Source organism: Erinaceus europaeus, chromosome 12 (assembly GCF_950295315.1).
Source record: "Erinaceus europaeus chromosome 12, mEriEur2.1, whole genome shotgun sequence".
Lineage (NCBI taxonomy): Eukaryota > Metazoa > Chordata > Mammalia > Eulipotyphla > Erinaceidae > Erinaceus > Erinaceus europaeus.
The window spans coordinates 99830221-99848267 of NC_080173.1; the positions used below are offsets into that span (position 1 = coordinate 99830221).

Sequence of the window (18047 nt, forward strand, 5' to 3'; positions counted from 1 at the left end):
GTGTTGTCCAGAGTATATTTATAAATTATATTTTATATTCATTTAAATTTTTTTCATCATTTTATTGGAAGATTAATGGTTTGCTGCACAGTGGTTGATGCATGGGTACGATTTCTCATCCCCTTGTGAAAGGTTTGTTCAGAACACTCTCACCACCCCCCCACACACACACTTAGGGCCTTTCCCACCAGGACCCTGAGGCTCTCTCCATCCCCTTCCTTCTTCCCCAGCGTGCTTTGCTTGGTGCAGCATACCACACCCAGTAGAACCTTTATTCTACGTTCAGGTTCTGTGAGAGCACCAGTAGGGACTGGTTTGGGGTTGCAATCAGGAGTTGGGGGTCTTGGAGGCCTAAACTTTCAAGCTTAACCCACTCAGCTGCTTTCCCCACAGGCCGTGGGAGGGAGCCGCCAGAGGGGGCGCTGCAAAGGGGATGAGAATTCTGGTAGAGTCGTGGTGTGCTGGGAGGGCCCAGAAGGGGTGCTCCCCCCTGGACCTTGCCCCTTCAGGTTCAGCTCAGTGATGTCTGGGATGGGCTCGGCTGTTCACATGGGGACTGAGGCTGGGGAGACCATCCTGGGAAAAGGTGAGTGTGGGCCTCAGGGTTCCCTCCCTCCCTCCCTCCCTCCCTCCCTTCCTTCCTCTTTCCTCTTCCTCTTCTTCCTCTTACTCCTCTACTTCTTCTCCCTCCTTCTTCTCCTCCCTCTTCTTCATTTATTTATTATTGGATAGTGACAGAGAGAAATTGAGAGGAGAGAGATAGAGAGGGAGAGAGACAGAGAGACACCTGCAGCTTGCATCACCATTCACAAAGCTTTCCCCCTGCAGGTGGGTGCTGGGGGGCTCGAACCCAGGTCCTTGCATACTGCACCCTGTTCTCATAGTGGTTTACAAGATGAATATTTCTTTATTTTTAGATAGACACAGAGAGAAATTGAGAGGGGAGAGGGAGATAGAGAGGGAGAGAGACAGAGAGACACCTGTAGCCCTGCTTCAGCACTCTCAAAAGTTTTCCTCCTGTGGGTGGGGACTGGGGTCTCAAACCCGGATCCTTGCTCACTGTAATGTGAGCACTTAACCAGGTGTGCCACCGCCTGGCCCCCACAGGGCAGCTTCTGTTCTTACTCGTTTCTCATTTTCTTTAGCTGTGAGTTTTCACCCAGGGAAGATTCTGGAATGGTGCCAGCAGACCCAGAGGCCCCCGGAACCCCGGAAGACACCGACACCTGCTCGAGGCCCCAAACCCACGGAAAGGGCAGCTGTGGACCCAGGCAGACACTGTATTCGGCAGGTTAGCTCCGCAAGGTCACAGAGGCATCTTTCCCGAGTGCCCAGCCTTCCTGCTACTTCCTTGTGCTTTGTGTCTGGCTTCAGATATTGGGGGTGGGTGTGGGGGGGGGGCGTAGGGAGGCAGAGAGCAAGGTGGTTATGAAAACAGATTCTCAGGCCGGAGGCTTCAAAGCCCCAGGTTCAGCCCCCCTCACCCAAGCCAGAGCAGAGCAGTGCTCAGTCAAAACCAAACCAAACCAAACGAAACAACACAAAACAAGAGAAAGCCCCTGGGGGTTGAATTGTTATGTGGAAAACAGGGAAATGTGATGCATGGACAAATTATTGTGTTTTGCTTTCAACTGCAAACCATTAATCCCCCAATAAAAAAATGAAAAACAACAAGAAACAGCCCAAAGAGCCACGTCTAGACTGTCACGCCCCAGTGCATCGAGTGGCAGGGAGACTATGGCCGGAGGCTGGGCCACGAGGCCACCGTGGCGTCACGACGTTGGTGACGTCCTCACGCACCGGCGCACCCGTCACGTGCCCGGAAGTGGTGCATCCGGAGCCGGCCGCGTGCAGGCGACGCGGGCTGCAGAAATGGCGCCGGCTGTGTCTCCGGGGGCGGCGCGGGGCGACGCGGGCGGGTCCAGCAGTTCAACGCGGAGCCTCAGGGCCGCACCTCCACCTCGGGCCCTGACGACATGGCGCCGCCTGGGGCGCTGCCTCCTGCTGCTGCTCCTGCCCCAGCTGCTCGCCTCAGGTGAGGGGCTCCTGCGACCACCCGCGGCCGAGCGACGAGCCTTGCAGAAGCTCCTGACTGACTGGACGCTGTCACCCGCCACAGCCACCCACCACGCCCTCCTGGCTGACTGGACCCTGTCACCCGCCACACTCACCCCTCCACGCCCTCCTGACTGACTGGACCCTGTCACCCGCCACAGCCACCCACCACGCCCTCCTGGCTGACTGGACGCTGTCACCCGCCACAGCCACCCACCACGCCCTCCTGGCTGACTGGACGCTGTCACCCGCCACAGCCACCCACCACGCCCTCCTAACTGACTGGACGCTGTCACCCGCCACAGCCACCCACCACGCCCTCCTGACTGACTGGACCCTGTCACCCACCACAGCCACCCACCACGCCCTCCTGACTGACTGGACCCTGTCACCCGCCACAGCCACCCACCACGCCCTCCTGACTGACTGGACGCTGTCACCCGCCACAGCCACCCACCACGCCCTCCTGACTGACTGGACCCTGTCACCCGCCACAGCCACCCACCACGCCCTCCTGGCTGACTGGACGCTGTCACCCGCCACAGCCACCCACCACGCCCTCCTGACTGACTGGACCCTGTCACCCGCCACAGCCACCCACCACGCCCTCCTGACTGACTGGACCCTGTCACCCCCCACAGCCACCCACCACGCCCTCCTGACTGATAGGACGCTGTCACCCACCACAGCCACCCCTCCACGCCCTCCTGGCTGACTGGACGCTGTCACCCACCACAGCCACCCACCACGCCCTCCTGACTGACTGGACCCTGTCACCCGCCACAGCCACCCACCACGCCCTCCTGACTGACTGGACCCTGTCACCCGCCACAACCACCCACCACGCCCTCCTGACTGACAGGACGCTGTCACCCACCACAGCCACCCCTCCACGCCCTCCTGGCTGACTGGACGCTGTCACCCGCCACAGCCACCCACCACGCCCTCCTGACTGACTGGACCCTGTCACCCGCCACAGCCACCCACCACGCCCTCCTGACTGGACCCTGTCACCCACCACAGCCACCCCTCCACGCCCTCCTGACTGACTGGACCCTGTCACCCACCACAGCCACCCCTCCACGCCCTCCTGGCTGACTGGAGCACTGTCACCCACCACACTCACCCCTTCAATCCTCCTGACTGACTGGACCCTGTCACCCACGACAGTCACCACTCCACGTCCTCCTGGCTGACTGGGAACCTGTCACCCACCACACTCACCCCTCCATGCCCTCGTGACTGACTGGACCCTGTCACCCACCACACTCACCCCTCCACACCCTCCTGACTGACTGGACGCTGTCACCCACCACAGTCACTCCTCTACACCCTCCTGACTACTGGACCCTGTCACTCACCACACTCACCCCTCCACGCCCTCCTGGCTGACTGGACCCTGTCACCCACCACACTCACCCCTCCACGCCCTCCTGACTGACAGGACGCTGTCACCCACCACAGCCACCCCTCCACGCCCTCCTGACTGACTGGACCCTGTCACCCACCACACTCACCCCTCCATGCCCTCCTGACTGATAGGACGCTGTCACCCACCACACTCACCCCTCCACGTCCTCCTGGCTGACTGGACCCTGTCACCCACCACAGCCACCCCTCCACGCCCTCCTGGCTGACTGGAGCACTGTCACCCACCACACTCACCCCTTCAATCCTCCTGACTGACTGGACCCTGTCACCCACGACAGTCACCACTCCACGTCCTCCTGGCTGACTGGGAACCTGTCACCCACCACACTCACCCCTCCATGCCCTCGTGACTGACTGGACCCTGTCACCCACCACACTCACCCCTCCACACCCTCCTGACTGACTGGATGCTGTCACCCACCACAGTCACTCCTCTACACCCTCCTGACTACTGGACCCTGTCACTCACCACACTCACCCCTCCACGCCCTCCTGGCTGACTGGACCCTGTCACCCACCACACTCACCCCTCCACGCCCTCCTGGCTGACTGGGACCCTGTCACCCACCACACTCACCCCTCCACACCCTCCTGGCTGACTGGGACCCTGTCACCCACCACACTCACCCCTCCACACCTTCCTGGCTGACTGGACCCTGTCACCCACCACACTTACCCCTCCACACCCTCCTGACTGACTGGACCCTGTCACCCACCACACTCACCCCTCCATACCCTCCTGACTGACTGGACCCTGTCACCACAGTCACCCCTCCACGCCCTCCTGGCTGACTGGGACCCTGTCACCCACCACACTCACCCCTCCACGCCCTCTTGACTGACTGGACCCTGTCACCCACAATACCCACCCCTCCACGTCCTCCTGGCTGACTGGACCCTGTCACCCACCACAGCCACCCCTCCACACCCTCCTGGCTGACTGGGACCCTGTCACCCACCACACTCACCCCTCCACACCCTCCTTGCTGACTGGACCCTGTCACCCACTACAGTCACCCCTCCACACCCTCCTGGCTGAGTGGGACCCTGTCACCTACCACACTCACACCTCCACACCTTCCTGGCTGAGTGGGACCATGTCACCCACTACAGTCACCCCTCCACACTCATCGCCCCTAGGATTCCTCATGGTGGTGCTGTTACCCCAGACTTGGTTTCCTTGCCACCTCCCATATGAGCCCCTGCTCTGCTGCCTCTGGGGACCAGCAGCCGAATACCACCAGCATTTTCTATCTTAAAATGTGTATTTTATTTATTATTGGTTAGAGATATAGAGAAATTGAGAAAGGAGGAGGAGAAGGTAGAGATGGAGAGACAGAGAGACACTGAAGCCCTGCTTCAACTCTTGAGAAGCCTCCCCCTGTAGGTGAGGACTGGGGGCTTGAACCTGGGTCCTTGTGCGCCCTAATGTGTGCACTTTACCGGGTGCGCCACTGCTGGGCACCCCACCCCTCGTCACCCCCGTCTCTCCTCCAGCCCTTTATGTAAATATTTATTGTTGGGCAGAGAGACAACTTGAGAGAGGAGGGAGAGCTAGAGAGGGAGACAGAGTCACCTGCAGCCCTGCGTCATCACTTGTGAATCTTCCCTCTGGCAGGTGGGCACCAGGGACTTGAACCCGGGTCCTTGTGCACTTAACCAGGTACACGACCGCCTCCCCCACAAAGCATTTTCCTCTAGATACCCAGTCACTCCACACCCCTGAGTCTTGTGCGATGGTGGACATCGTGGCTGAGAGCCCAGATGGGGCGTGCAAACCGTTACCTCCAGTAAGCAAAGAGCCCGGCACTCGTCATTCTGGACCCTCTGTTCCAACTGTCCTGTGCTCCCTGGCTCGCCCGTTTCCAGCCCCCCACGGCCCTTCCAGACCTGGCCGCTCACCATCTGCCTTGCTCACCCTGCAGACATGCCTTCCGTCCCAGGTAGGCCCGCTCACCGGGGCTCTGGAGCGGGCCGTTTCCATGCTAGGCTGTGTCCTGAATCTGGTGCCAGCTCCATCTCCCCCCCCTCGCTAGATCTCAGGAGGCGCCCCTTGCCACTACTTCCGCACTTGCCGTCATCTCCTGCGCTGGCATTTCTCTGCTCTCACCACCCTTGGCTGTGCCGGCCTGTTGGGTAGTCTGCCAGCTCCCCCTGGCTTCTGCTTAACCAAGCACCGGCACCGGCATGCCTGTATAGGGATTGGTTTGATCCCACTCAAAGCTGCGGTCTATTTACATAAATCACTTTTACATTTACATAAAGCACCACCCTCCCTCCAGGGCATTGGTGGTTCAGTGGTAGAATTCTCGCCTGCTCCGCCCCCTCTCCTTGTCGCACCCTGATATTCACCAGTCACTTTTCTCTCCACCCTCTCTATGTCACATCCTGTCCCCACCCTACTTGGCAGGTATATATTAAAGACAGCATTGTGAGTTTTAGTTAGTTTTAGTTTAGCTTAGCTCGGCTTAGATTGTGCTGCGTCCTGCATGAATAAAGAGATACTGCCTACAGCTCAACCACGAGTCCCGGGTCATCTGTCTCCCGTCAGTGAAGCTTAGCCCGACACCGGACTCCCTCCTGTTCATCTCCTCTCGGCCCTGGGCTTCTCCCAGGCCTCGCCTCCTGATCTGATCTTCCTCACCTTCACTTCTCCACTCCGCCCAGTCCCTCCAGGCTTCTCTGTCCGCCAGACGAGCTTGCTAGGCCCCGTCGAGTTTCTCCTCGCTCCCTGGCTGACCTCGTTGGGTCTGGGTGACGGTTTGAATGTGCAGCCTCCTGGCCCACACCGCCACCTCAAGGGCCTGGAAGCATCACATCTCCTCGGGGTTCGGAGCTGAGGCCTTCATCTTACTTGTTTTTGCCCCAGGGCTTGGCACCTGCACGATCCCACTGCTCCCGGTGGACTCTGGCTTTCCCTATAGAGACAGAGAAGGGGGGACACCACAGCACCCCATGAAGTTTCTCCTGCGCGGTGCTCCCATGTGGTGGCGAGGGTTCAAGCCCGAGTCTCCCTACATGTGAAGAAAGGGTGAGCTCTACAAGGGGAACTACCTCCCTGACCCGTCTTCATCTCAGTTTGCACAGACCTCTGTGACTCTTTGCTTTCTGACTCCGTGGATCCTCGTCCATCTTTTCCCAAGCGAGAAACTGGGCAGCGGGGCCAGGCAGTAGCCCACCTGGTTACATGCACACATTCCAATGCTCAGGGACCTGGGTTCAAGCCTCTGGTCCCCAGCTGCAGGGGGAGAGCTTCACGAGTGGTGAAACAGGGCTGCAGGTGTCTCTCTTTCTCTCTCTCTACCTTCCCCTCCGCCCTCTCAATTTCTTTCTGTCTCTACCCAATAACAAACATAATAAAATATTAATAAAATATTATAAAAATAATATTAAAAATAATAAACATATTCTTAAAGGGTGGAGTAGATAGCATAATGGTTACTCAAAGAGACTCTCATGGCTGAGGCTACAAAGTTCCAGCTTCAATCCTCTGCACCACCATAAACCAGAACTGAGCAGTGCTCTGGTAAAAAAAAAAAAATTAATAAAAAGAAAGATCAGCCGGCTGTGAGGTTTAGGAGCCATTTCAGACTCGTCTCCTCTGCCTCCTAAACCTCGCGGCTGGCTATCTTGCGGCTTCTTCCTCACTCAGACCTCCCTGCTCCTCCCGGCTTTCTTCCTGCTGCTTCAGGCTCGTTGACACCCGTAGCATTCTGCCTGCGGCCCTCTCCAGGGCAGCCCGGGCCGTGTCACACAGCTGCCGCTCTTCCTCCTGGTGGGCTTCTCCCAGGCCTGCCAGACTCTCTTCTCCCGCGTCATTTTCTTGCCCTCCCAGGCCTGGCCCTTGATCCACTGGAGTCTCTGGCATACACCGTAGTTGTGTCTTTGGCAAGAAACAACACTGTCACTTGCCGTTTCTGTCCTCCCTTCTTGTCTTTCAGCCCCGGCACAGTCACGCCTCTTCTCAGAAGCCTCTCTGCCCATCCCTCGCCTGGGCTCTCTGATGCCCACCTGTGGTTTTGTCCCTGCGCTGGCCGCCTCGTGCAGGTGGTGTGCGCTTCCTGCTGTCCCCTGATGGAGGGCAGAATGTAACTGTCTGAACCCCTGTGTCCCCCCGATCTTGGGCTCTAGGTTGGGAACTGAGTGGAAGCTTAGGAAATCGCTGAATGCGTGAACTAACTGAACTAACCTGTGAATGAAAACACACCTCTTCACTGTCATTCTGTCCTGACCTCTTGCTTCCCCTGTGTTCCTTTGCTCCTGCAGGCTACAAGGAGAATGCCAGCAAACCAGGTGAGTGGGGGAGCCCCTGCTGGCGGGGGATCTCGGCTGCTGAGAGGTCTATTCTGAACAGGGGTACACTGAGATTTCTGCCGGGTCTGCAGAAAGCAGGAAGTTAGTCTAAATGGGCTGCTTTCTAAAGGGCAATTTACAGCTACCAGGACATAAACACCCTGCAGTCAAAGGAAAGAGAGCCCGAGCCTCCTGGGTAATGCAGGCCCTCCCCCAGAGCAGCCAGGCTGCTCGCATCAGTGGACATGTCCAGGAAGCTGGCGTAGCCCTTCCCTACACAGACAGACGCCTTGTGGGGCTCTGACAGTTCGGTCACACTTGGCTTCTGGGCCCTGCGGCAGTGACTGCAGCCTGGCTCTCCTGGGACCTCCCTGCCTTCTTGAGACCTCGAGGTGGAGGCTGGCTCGCTCCTCATTTATACAGGGCTGGGCTTAGAAGCACGGGGTCCTGAGTTTGATCCCCGGCATCCCGTGTGCCAGAGTGATGCTCTGATCGTCTCTGTCCTTTATGTAAACACGTAAATAAATAAAAGTCAAAACCACTTCCCTTTAGGGTAGACCAAAAGACAACACTGAAGAATGGTGATTATTTTGGTTTTACAAAAGGGGAGAAGGAGCAGGACAGGCAGGATAGCTCTCGAGGATAGTGTGCGCAGCTTGTCACGTGTGTGGGCAGGGTTTGAGCCCATATGCCCAGCCTCCACTGCTCTGAAAGGAACTTCAGGTGCTGTAGTCTATTTCACTCTACTGAAAGAGAGAGAGAGAGAGAGAGGTAGAGGGCGGGCTTCCCCGAGTCTTTATGATGGTACTGGGGATTGAATTTGGGACCTTTGGTGCTTCAGGCATGAGAGTCTTTTTGCAGAACCACTGTGCTGTCTCCTCCGCCCAGACCAGAAACTTTCTGAGGTCTGTTCAGTTTCCACTGGGATTAGGGACTTGTTAATGCCCGTGCTCACTGATAGCTCAGAAGGAAATAGAGACATTTTTCTGGCCTGGCCTCATTCTCCTTCACGGATGTGGTCCCTGTCTCTACCTGCCCCCTTGCTCCTGAAGTCTGTGGCAAGCCCTGGTGGTCGGATGACTTAGACGTGACCCGCCACTGGCCCTGGGAGGTGAGCATCCGGATGGAAGAGGAGCACGTGTGCGGAGGGGCCCTCGTTGACCTCAGCTGGGTGGTGACGGCGGCCCACTGCATCCAGGGGTGAGTGTAGCCCCGGGTGTGGGGCAGGGAGGAGTCGCGCAGGGCTCTCACAGGGGCCAGGCCTGAGCCTGGACAGGAGCCCCAGGCAACAGAGACGTACGTGAACCCTTAGTGGGTGACAGAGAAGCCCAGTCTCGACCCTCACCCCTTGCAACGCAGACCCCAGTGCACACCGCGACCCAGCCCAGCTAGACCCAGCCTGCCTGACAGCCAGCAGGCACTCACGCACCCCACGCGGAGCAGGCAGGCCTTCCGGTAAGGGAGAATCCTGCTGGAGGGAACCTGCCACCTGCCTGGTGGGCCTGTCTCCTGTAGCGTCCGCGAGTACTCGGTGATGCTCGGCACCTCCCAGCTGAAGCCCAAGGAGCCGGGCAGGGCCCTCCTGATCCCCGTGAAAGACGTGGTGGTGCACCCCAGGTACTGGGGCCGGACCTTCATCATGGGGGACGTCGCCCTTCTGCAGCTTCACACTCCGGCCCCCCTCAGCAAGTACGTGCAGCCCATCTGCCTCCCTGAGCCAGACTTCGACCTGAAGGTTGGCATCCAGTGCTGGGTGACAGGCTGGAGCCAGGTGAAGCAGCGCTTCTCAGGTGAGCGGGCCAGGGTGGGTGGGGCCTTGCCCTGGACGAGGCTTGGCCGGCACCTCTTTCCCCGCCGGGCCGCTGCTCCTGGGGAGCCTTGGCACGTTTCCAAGTGGCGGACCCGCGTCAGCCTGGCGTCCACTGCATATGTTGCCCACTTGCAAGCGGGCGAGCGTGGTGCCGGGACAGGCTGGCAAGGGTAGAGAAGGGACCTTGTCGGGTGCTTCGCGACCAAGCTAGGCGTGATCTGGGGTGAGCTCAGGGTGGGGGATCTGCTGAAATGCCTGGAGGGGGGAGCAGGTGTTGGCTGAGAGCAGAGGGCACAGCCAGTTTGAAATACAGAGAAGTGACTGGAGGCTCATTTCTTTCTTTTCTTTTTTGCCTCCAGGGTTTTCTCTGGGGCTCGGTGCCTACATTACAGATCCACTGCACCTGGAGACCATTTTTCTCATTTTGTTGCCTTTGTTGTTATTGTTGTTATTATCATTATTCTTGTTGTTATTGCTGTTGTTGTTGCTGGATAGGACAGAGAGAAATCAAGAGAGGAGGAAAGACAGAGAAGGGAGAGAAAGACAGACACCTGCAGACCTGCTTCACCGCCTGTGAAGCGACTCCCCTACAGGTGGGGAGCCGGGGGCTCGAACCTGGGTCCTCCCGCCGGCCCTTGGACTTCATGGCCGTGTGCGCTTAACCCGCTGCGCTACTGCCCGGCCCCGGAGGTTAACTTCTTAAGTGTTTGCATCGAAAACTGGATTGTCACCTGGACGTGGAGCAGCAAAGGCCTTTCACAGATGGGGTCTTGAAGCCAAGCCTTAGACAGTGAGGGGCTTGCCAGATACCCCAGGGGTGAGGACCCGGTGGCAGAGGCCGTGGGCATGGGCAGGACGTGGCTTGGCAGAGCCATGAGGAAGGAAGTGCCAAGCCACCGGCCGAGCGCAGGGCTGAGCCAGCGGGGCAGGGGCCGGTCCTCACGTCACGCTGGGCTGGCGCTCCACAGCCAATTCCGCGCTGACCCCGGAGCTGCAGGAGGCTGAGGTGTTCATCATGGACAACAAGCGCTGCGACCGGATCTACCGCAAGATGTCCCACGCCCCCCACGTTGTTCCTCTTGTCCTGGCAGACATGGTGTGCGCCACCAATTACGGAGACAACCTGTGCTACGTGAGTGAGTGGGCGGGTGGGGGTGACCGGCAGGGGGGCCAGGGGGACGGGGAGGGGCGGCTTCTGGGGCGGCTCTGGGCCTCCATCTCTGCTACCGCCCCCAGGCGGTGCTGCGCTCTGTATCTGCCTCCTCCGGACTGATTCTGGATGGTCTTCTGGATGGGACGCCCAGCTGAGGAGCTGGGAGAGGACCCTGGGGAGTGGGGCCCCTGATAACCGAACGATACTTGCCGCGGGACCCAGAGGGCGGGCATGCTGGTGTCCTGGGCCCCCTCTGCCCCCGCTGGCTCCAGAGCCCCATGGCCTCTCTCTCTTTGTTCAGGGGGACTCTGGGGGCCCACTGGCTTGTGAAGTGGAGGGCAGATGGATTCTGGCTGGGGTGTTGTCCTGGGAAAAGGCCTGTGCCAGAGTACAGAACCCAGGCGTGTACACCCGTGTCACCAAATACAGCAAGTGGATCAGCAGCCAGATAAGTGGCGGGGCTCCCCCCGGACCACCTCTCTCCACCTGGCTCCTCCTGCTGACCTGGCTGCTCCAGCCCCCCACGGGCGGGCGGCTGGGCTGTGTCCCCTCCTTCTTCCTGCCTGGCTGCTGAGTGGGGCCAGGTCAAGGCCAGACCAAGGCCATGTGTCTGTAATTGCACCAAAGTCAACCTGGGGATGGGGCGGCCCCTGAGAGAATGGGGCCGGCTTGGGTGTCCCCGTGGGAAGAGATGTGGTAGATGCCTGGGCTACGCCTTGACAGGAAAAGAGAGTCAAGGAAAAGAGATGTGACCTGGAAGTGTTTGGGGGCTGGGGGCCAGAACACAGGGATTAAATTTGTGCAACTATGATTTGTCTTTGTTCTCTTTCCTGGGTGTTGGCATGGGCGGGCGGGCAAGAGTTCCTGAAATTAACTGTGTCAGGAGCTTCCTGGAGTGGTGACTGATGGTGTCTACTGAATCACTAGTGCTGGGGCACGAGGTGCAGGGCAAGGGCAAGGGGTTGGGCCTGGGCCAGAGACCTCCGATTCCTCTTGTGTAAAGTGAACCTGCTGGAAGGGACCACTGGACATAGACTGTGGCTGACTGTAGGGAGGCCACATACAGTGCTCCCAAGTCACCTTTCTTTCCTCTGAATTTTCTAAGGTTTGACTTTTAAGACTTTTATTTGAGGGAGTTGGGCGGTAGTGCAGTGGGTTAAGCGCACGTGGCGCAAAGCACAAGAACAGGCAAAAGGATCCGGTTCGAGCCCCCGGCTCCCCACCTGCAGGGGAGTCGCTTCACAGGCGGTAAAGCAGGTCTGCAGGTGTCTGTCTTTCTCTCCTCCTCTCTGTCTTCCCCTCCTCTCTCCATTTCTCTCTGTCCTATCCAACCAACAACGATGACATCAAGAACAACAATAATAACTACAACAATAAAACAACAAGGGCAACAAAAGGGAAAATAAATAAATATAAAAAGAAGACTTTTATTTGTGTGTGTGAGAGAGCGCCAACAGAGCACTGCTCTGTCATGTATGGTGGTGGGAATTTAACCCAGGGCCTCATGCTTTTAGGTAGCCCTCTACCCTCTGAGCCACCTCTCCAGCCGCTGTTTTCTTTTTACTGGCAACACACACACACACAGACACACATATGCACACACGCGTGTGCACACAACACACACATAGACACATGTGTACACAATGCACACAGAGAAACACACGCACACAACACACACATGTGCACACACATGCACGCACACACAACACTTCCACAACACACACACACATATACACAGGGAGGGAACTCTCCTGGTAGAGCTCAAACTTGTCTCTGCTCAGAGAAACCATGTTTGAGCCCCTGGGCATCATGTGGGAGTGTGTGCACAGGGCAGTGTCAGGAACCATGGAGCAGTGCTGTTGTGTCTCTCCTCTCTCTCTGTCTCTCACCTTCTAACGAAAAAAAATCCAGTGGGGAGTAGTGTAATCATATAGACATGGAGCCCTAGCAATAAACTTATGGCCAAAAGAGAAAAGCACTTCTTACAAAAGTTCACCTTTTATGCGAAAAAAAGAAAAGGAAAAATTACAGACAGCATCTAAATACAGTCTTGTGATCTACTACGTCAGAAATACACAGAGACCCCTTCCCACCAACCATAAGATGCTCCCCTCTGAAGAAGTAATCTTTGATCCATGTTGATGTCCTTAGATAAGATCTCTTCATGATTTTAGAATGACAGGGATGACATGGATGTTTAAGGTTAACAGCCTACATTTAAAGAAGTCATGCACCTTGCAAGCATGTCTGTCTGCGTGCCTACTCTGCGTGCATGTCACATGTCCTCTCAGCAGCACTGCTGTGACCACGTTTCTGCCATGTCAGTGGGCTGTGAACACACCCCTGACCACAGGGTGGGGCGGGGAAATGGCGCACTGTCGAGGGGGAGAGAGAAGAGACCAGGAACTTGTGGCGGAGCGGGAACGCAAATCTTCCCGCAAATCTTTATTCACGCAGACGCCCCAGAGTTGGGTGTGTGAGCACAGCGGTTTAGGCCACGTGGAGCTAGCAAAATGGCCGCCTCCCACTATGCCCACCAGCCCTTCTCCAGGTCTTCTCCGGGTCAGGAGTTGGAAGAGAAAAGAAAAGTGAAATCAGCACAGCAGCGGGATTTATCGGGTCAAGACAGAAGTGGCAAGTCGGTAACAGGATTGGCTAGGAAAGGGGGTGGAGAGAGGCAAAAGGCATGCTGGGAAGGTGGAAGCAATGGTTTTAACTGAATTAGCAATATCCTGAGGGGATAACGTGGTGGGGATCTTTCAGGCAAAATAATGATTATGTAGGCAGAGCAGGGAGGCTGGCTTTAAGGCCCAAAACACTGACAGCTGTCTTCGCGGGGTGGGCTAGAGGAGGGCAGTTAGGGGAAACATTTAAATTTTCCACAGATATGATGAGACTCACCCCTCCCCAAAGCTGAACCCCTGGATAGTTTCATGGAGTATAAGACAAGAAATGCTCTTCTCTTGCTGAGTATTATTATTCATTTTGAAAAATTGCTCATGGTAGGGGAGATAGCATAGTGACTCTGCAGAATCTCTCTTGCCGGAGGCTCCAAGGTCCCAGGTTCAATTCCCTGATCTACCATAAGCCAGAGCTGAGCAGGGCTCTGGTTTAAAAAAAAAAAAAAAAAAAAACAGGTGGTGGTGCATCTGGTTAAGCACACACATTTCAGTGCACAAGGACCCAGAATCAAGTCCCTGGTCCCCACCTGCAGAGGAAAGTTTCACAAGTGGTGAAGCAGGGCTGCAGGTGTCTCTCTGTCTCTCTTCCTCTCTACCTCCCCTCTCCTCACAATTTTGCTCTGTTGCTATTCAATAATAAATTTAAATAGTTAAAAGTTTTTTTTTTCTCTCCAGTGAGCTACATCTTTGAGAAATATATGGACTAAATAAGTAACTTTTCTTTTTAGAAAAAAAAGTCTCTTAGTTAATTTTTTTATTGGCTAGAGACAGAGAGAAATTGAGAGGGGCGGGGGAGATAGAGAAGGAGAGAGACAGAGAGACAGAGAGACAGAGAGACAGAGAGCCACCTGCAGCCCTGCTTCACCACTTGTGAAGCTTCCTCCTGCAGGTGGGGACCGGGGGCTGGAGCCCAGGTCTGCATGCTCTGTAATGAATTGCTCAGCCAGATGTGCCAACACCTGGCCCCTAGAAGTAACTTTTCCACATGATAAAAGCCTTAAAAAATTATTATCGAATCAAACCAGTCTTTATTTTCTTTAGGGGTTTTCCTGTCCCTTGTTGTAAATGGGCTTCTCCATCTCCAGGCTACAAAAGCCATTTCCCCATATTTCTTTTAATATTTTGGTCAGTGTTTATATACAATTGTGATCCATTTGAAATTTCCATTTTTGTATAGTGTGAAGTGGGGGATCGCTAATTCTGTTCCCATTTAGACAGTCATTCTCATTGACACTTAAAAAAAAACCAGACTTTTATGACTGGGAGTTGGGCGGCAGTGCAGCGAGTTAAGTGCATGTGGCGCAAAGTGCAAGGATCAGTGTAAGGATCCCGGTTTGAGCCCCCGGCTCCCCACCTGCAGGGGAGTCGCTTCACAGGCGGTGAAGCAGGTCTGCAGGTGTCTGTCTTTCTCTCCCCCTCTCTGTCTTCCCCTCCTCTCTCCATTTCTCTCTGTCCTATCCAACAACGACGACACCAATAACAACAACAATAATAACTACAATAATAAAACAAGGGCAAAAAAAGGGAAAATCAATCAATAGGTATTATTATTATTATTGTTGTATCTATTGGACAGAGACAAAAGTCGAGAGGGAAGAAAGAGATAGAGACAGAGACTCCTGCAGCCCTGCTTCAACACTTGTAAAGCTTTCCTCCTGCAGGTGGGGACTGGGGACTTGAACCTGGGTCCTTGTGCACTGTAACATGGACTCAAGCAGGAGCATCACCACCCGGCCCGCTGACACTATTTCTTGGCGAGTCTGTCCTTTCCCTGCTGATTTGAATTTCTACATCTATACAGTGAAATGCCGATATATATTTATGGGTATGAAATGCCGATATATATTTATGGGTATGAAATGCCGATATATATTTATGGGTATGAAATGCCGATATATATTTATGGGTATGAAATGCCGATATATATTTAGGGTATGTTTGGATTTCCTTTTTTTTTTTTTTAACTGGAGCAACTCAACTCTGGTTAATGGAGGTGTGGGGAATTGAACCTTGGAGCTTCAGGCACGAAAGTCTTTTGCTTAACAATTATGCTCTCCCCATTATGGGTATGTTTTTGGCACATAGGAGTCCGGGATTGAACTCCAGTTCTCATGCTTGAGAGTCCAAAGCTTTATCACTGCGCCACCTCCTGGACTTATGGGTATTTTTTTTTGAAACCCTTATTATTTCCCCCATTGACCTGTTTGCCTGTTATTTTAATTTTTTTTTTAATTTGCCTCCAGGATTGTTGCTAGGCCTCAGTGCCTGCACTACGAATCCACTGCTCCATTTCCCCCACTTTTGTTGACCTTGTTGTTATTATTATTGTTGTTGTTGCTGGATCGATCGGACAGAGAGGGAGAGAAAAGGACAGACACCTACAGACCTGCCTCACCACCTGTGAAGCAACTCCCCTGCAGGTGGGGAGTCGGGGGCTCGAACCGGGATCCTTACACTGAACCCGGATACTTACTCCGGTCCTTGCGCTTTGCACCATGCGCGCTTATCTGCGCTATCACCTGGCCCCTACTATTGAGTTTTATGTTATGTTTTATTAAATGGTAGCAAAAGTTCTTTTCTTAAAAAAAAAAAAAAAAGCGGGAGTCGGGCGGTGGCGCAGCGGGTTAAGCGCACGTGGCGCAAAGCGCAAAGACCAGCGTGAGGATCCCGGTTCGAGCCCCCGGCTCCCCCCCTGCAGGGGAGTCATTTCACAGGCAGAGAAGCAGGTCTGCAGGTGTCTGTCTTTCTCTCCCCCTCTCTGTCTTCCCCTCCTCTCTCCACTTCTCTCTGTCCTATCCAACAACAATGACATCAATAACAATAACTATAACAACAACAAAAAAAAGCAAGGGCAACAAAAGAGAATAAATAAATATTTTTTAAAAAGCAAGTGGTGAAGCAGGTCTGCAGGTGTCTGCCTTTCTCTTCCCCTCTCTGTCTCCCCCTTCTCTCTTGATTTCTCTCTGTCCTATCCAACAGCAGCAATAATAACAACAACAACAACAACAACAATGATAAATAACAAGGGCAACGAAAGGGGAAAAAACAGCCTCCAGGAGCAGTGGATTTGTAGTGCAGGCACTGAGCCCCAGCAATAACCATGGAGGGGAAAAAAAAAGTCCTTAATTAAAAAAAAAAAGCAGATCATCTACAAAGCTGCTGTTCTACAGAAACCCAAGCCAGCCTATTTCTGTGAAAATATGACTTGTATTTGAACTGAAATGAAATACACGGACTTGCAGAAAGTTTTTTTTTTTTTTTTTCAATGTGAGTTTCTGACGGGGTGGAGGGCACAGTCTATATCTTCATCCATTCAGCTTTTCTAGGTATCAGTGTCTTCAAGAATATGATTTCTGTGGTCCAGGAGGTGGCGAAGTGGATAAAGCATTGGATTCTCAAGCATGAGGTCCTGAGTTCAATCCCTGGCAGAACATGTACCAGAGTGAAGTCTGGTTCTTTCTCTCTCCTCCATCTTTCTCATGAATAAATAAAAAATTATTTTTTAAAAAAGAATATGATATCTAAAGAGTATCTTAGAAAATTTTATTGTTGGGGGCCTGGTTAAGTGCGCACTCTACAATGCATAAGGACCTGGGTTCAAGTCCGTGCTCCCCACCTGCAGGGTGAAAGCTTCACGAGTGGTGCAGTAGAGCTGCGGGTGTCTCTCTCCCTTTCTATCTCCCCCTCCTCTCTCAATTTCTCTGTCACTAGCCAATAATAAAAAAATAAAAAATTTTAAAAATCGTGTGGGGAAGGGATAGCATAATGGTGATGCAAACAGACTCATGCCTGAGGCTCCTAAGTCCCAGGTTCAGTCCCCTGCACCACCATAGGCCAGAGCTGAGCAGTGGGGTCACTTCACAAGCGGTGAAGCAGGTCTGTAGGTGTCTGTCTTTCTCTCTGTCTTCCCCTCCCCTCTTGATTTCTCTCTGTCCTATGGAAAAAAAAAAAAACTTAACAAAAAGAAAATTTGATTGTTGTGAAGGATATATTTTCTCATCACATTATTTTTTTCTAATTCTCCATGTTAGGTATTTTAAAACTTGATGAGTTTAAATATTTGGTCTGATTGGTTCTTGTTTACCTTGAAAATTCTTATTAATCTGATAGTACTTTAGTTCATCCTCTCGGCTCATTTTTGCTCAGTCAGTCACTTACAGTTCCCTTTCTGAAGTCTTCACATCGAGTTCCTCTTGTCACTCTGCCTGAGCACCTGTGCTGCGTGGAGATGTGTGGGGAGAGGAGAGGACACCGAAGTCCCTGCCTTCCCCGCTTGATCCAGGCCACGGATCACCTCATCAAGAGCCTTCTCTCTGCCAACTCTGTCTCGGGCCCCAGTGACAGGGGAGTGTATTATTAACATGGTTATATGTTTTCTCTGATTTAATTTATTCATATGATGAAGTGGGATCTCAGTGGATATATATATATATATATTTTTTTTTTTTTTGCCTCCAGGGTTATCTCTGGGGCTCGGTGCCGGCACTACAAATCCACTGCTCCTGGTGGCCACTTTTTTCCATTTTATTGGACAGGAGAGAGAGAAATTGAAAGAGGAAGGGGGATAGGGAGACAGACAGACAGACAGACAGACAGAAACACCTACAGCCCTACATCACTGCTC

At 54.0% G+C, this 18047-nt stretch overlaps 1 protein-coding gene across 1 annotated transcript; it reads left to right on the forward strand.

The window, feature by feature from the left end:
- The first annotated feature begins 1774 nt into the window (after positions 1-1774).
- PRSS45 (Putative serine protease 45) lies at positions 1775-11553 on the forward strand. Its single transcript, XM_060202473.1, has 6 exons — positions 1775-2035; positions 7753-7779; positions 8832-8979; positions 9295-9569; positions 10558-10721; positions 11044-11553. The coding sequence occupies exons 1-6, from the start codon at positions 1873-1875 to the stop codon at positions 11314-11316; spliced, it is 1050 nt and encodes a 349-aa protein (XP_060058456.1). The 5' UTR covers positions 1775-1872; the 3' UTR covers positions 11317-11553.
- Positions 11554-18047: the final 6494 nt, after the last annotated feature.

Excerpts from the sequence above, each read along its gene's own strand:
- PRSS45 (XM_060202473.1), top strand. The coding sequence starts at position 1,873 with ATGGCGCCGGCTGTGTCTCCGGGGGCGGCGCGGGGCGACGCGGGCGGG. Across the intron at positions 7,780-8,831 it reads GGAGAATGCCAGCAAACCAG|TCTGTGGCAAGCCCTGGTGG; the intron begins GTGAGTGGGGGA and ends TTGCTCCTGAAG. Across the intron at positions 10,722-11,043 it reads ACGGAGACAACCTGTGCTAC|GGGGACTCTGGGGGCCCACT; the intron begins GTGAGTGAGTGG and ends CTCTTTGTTCAG.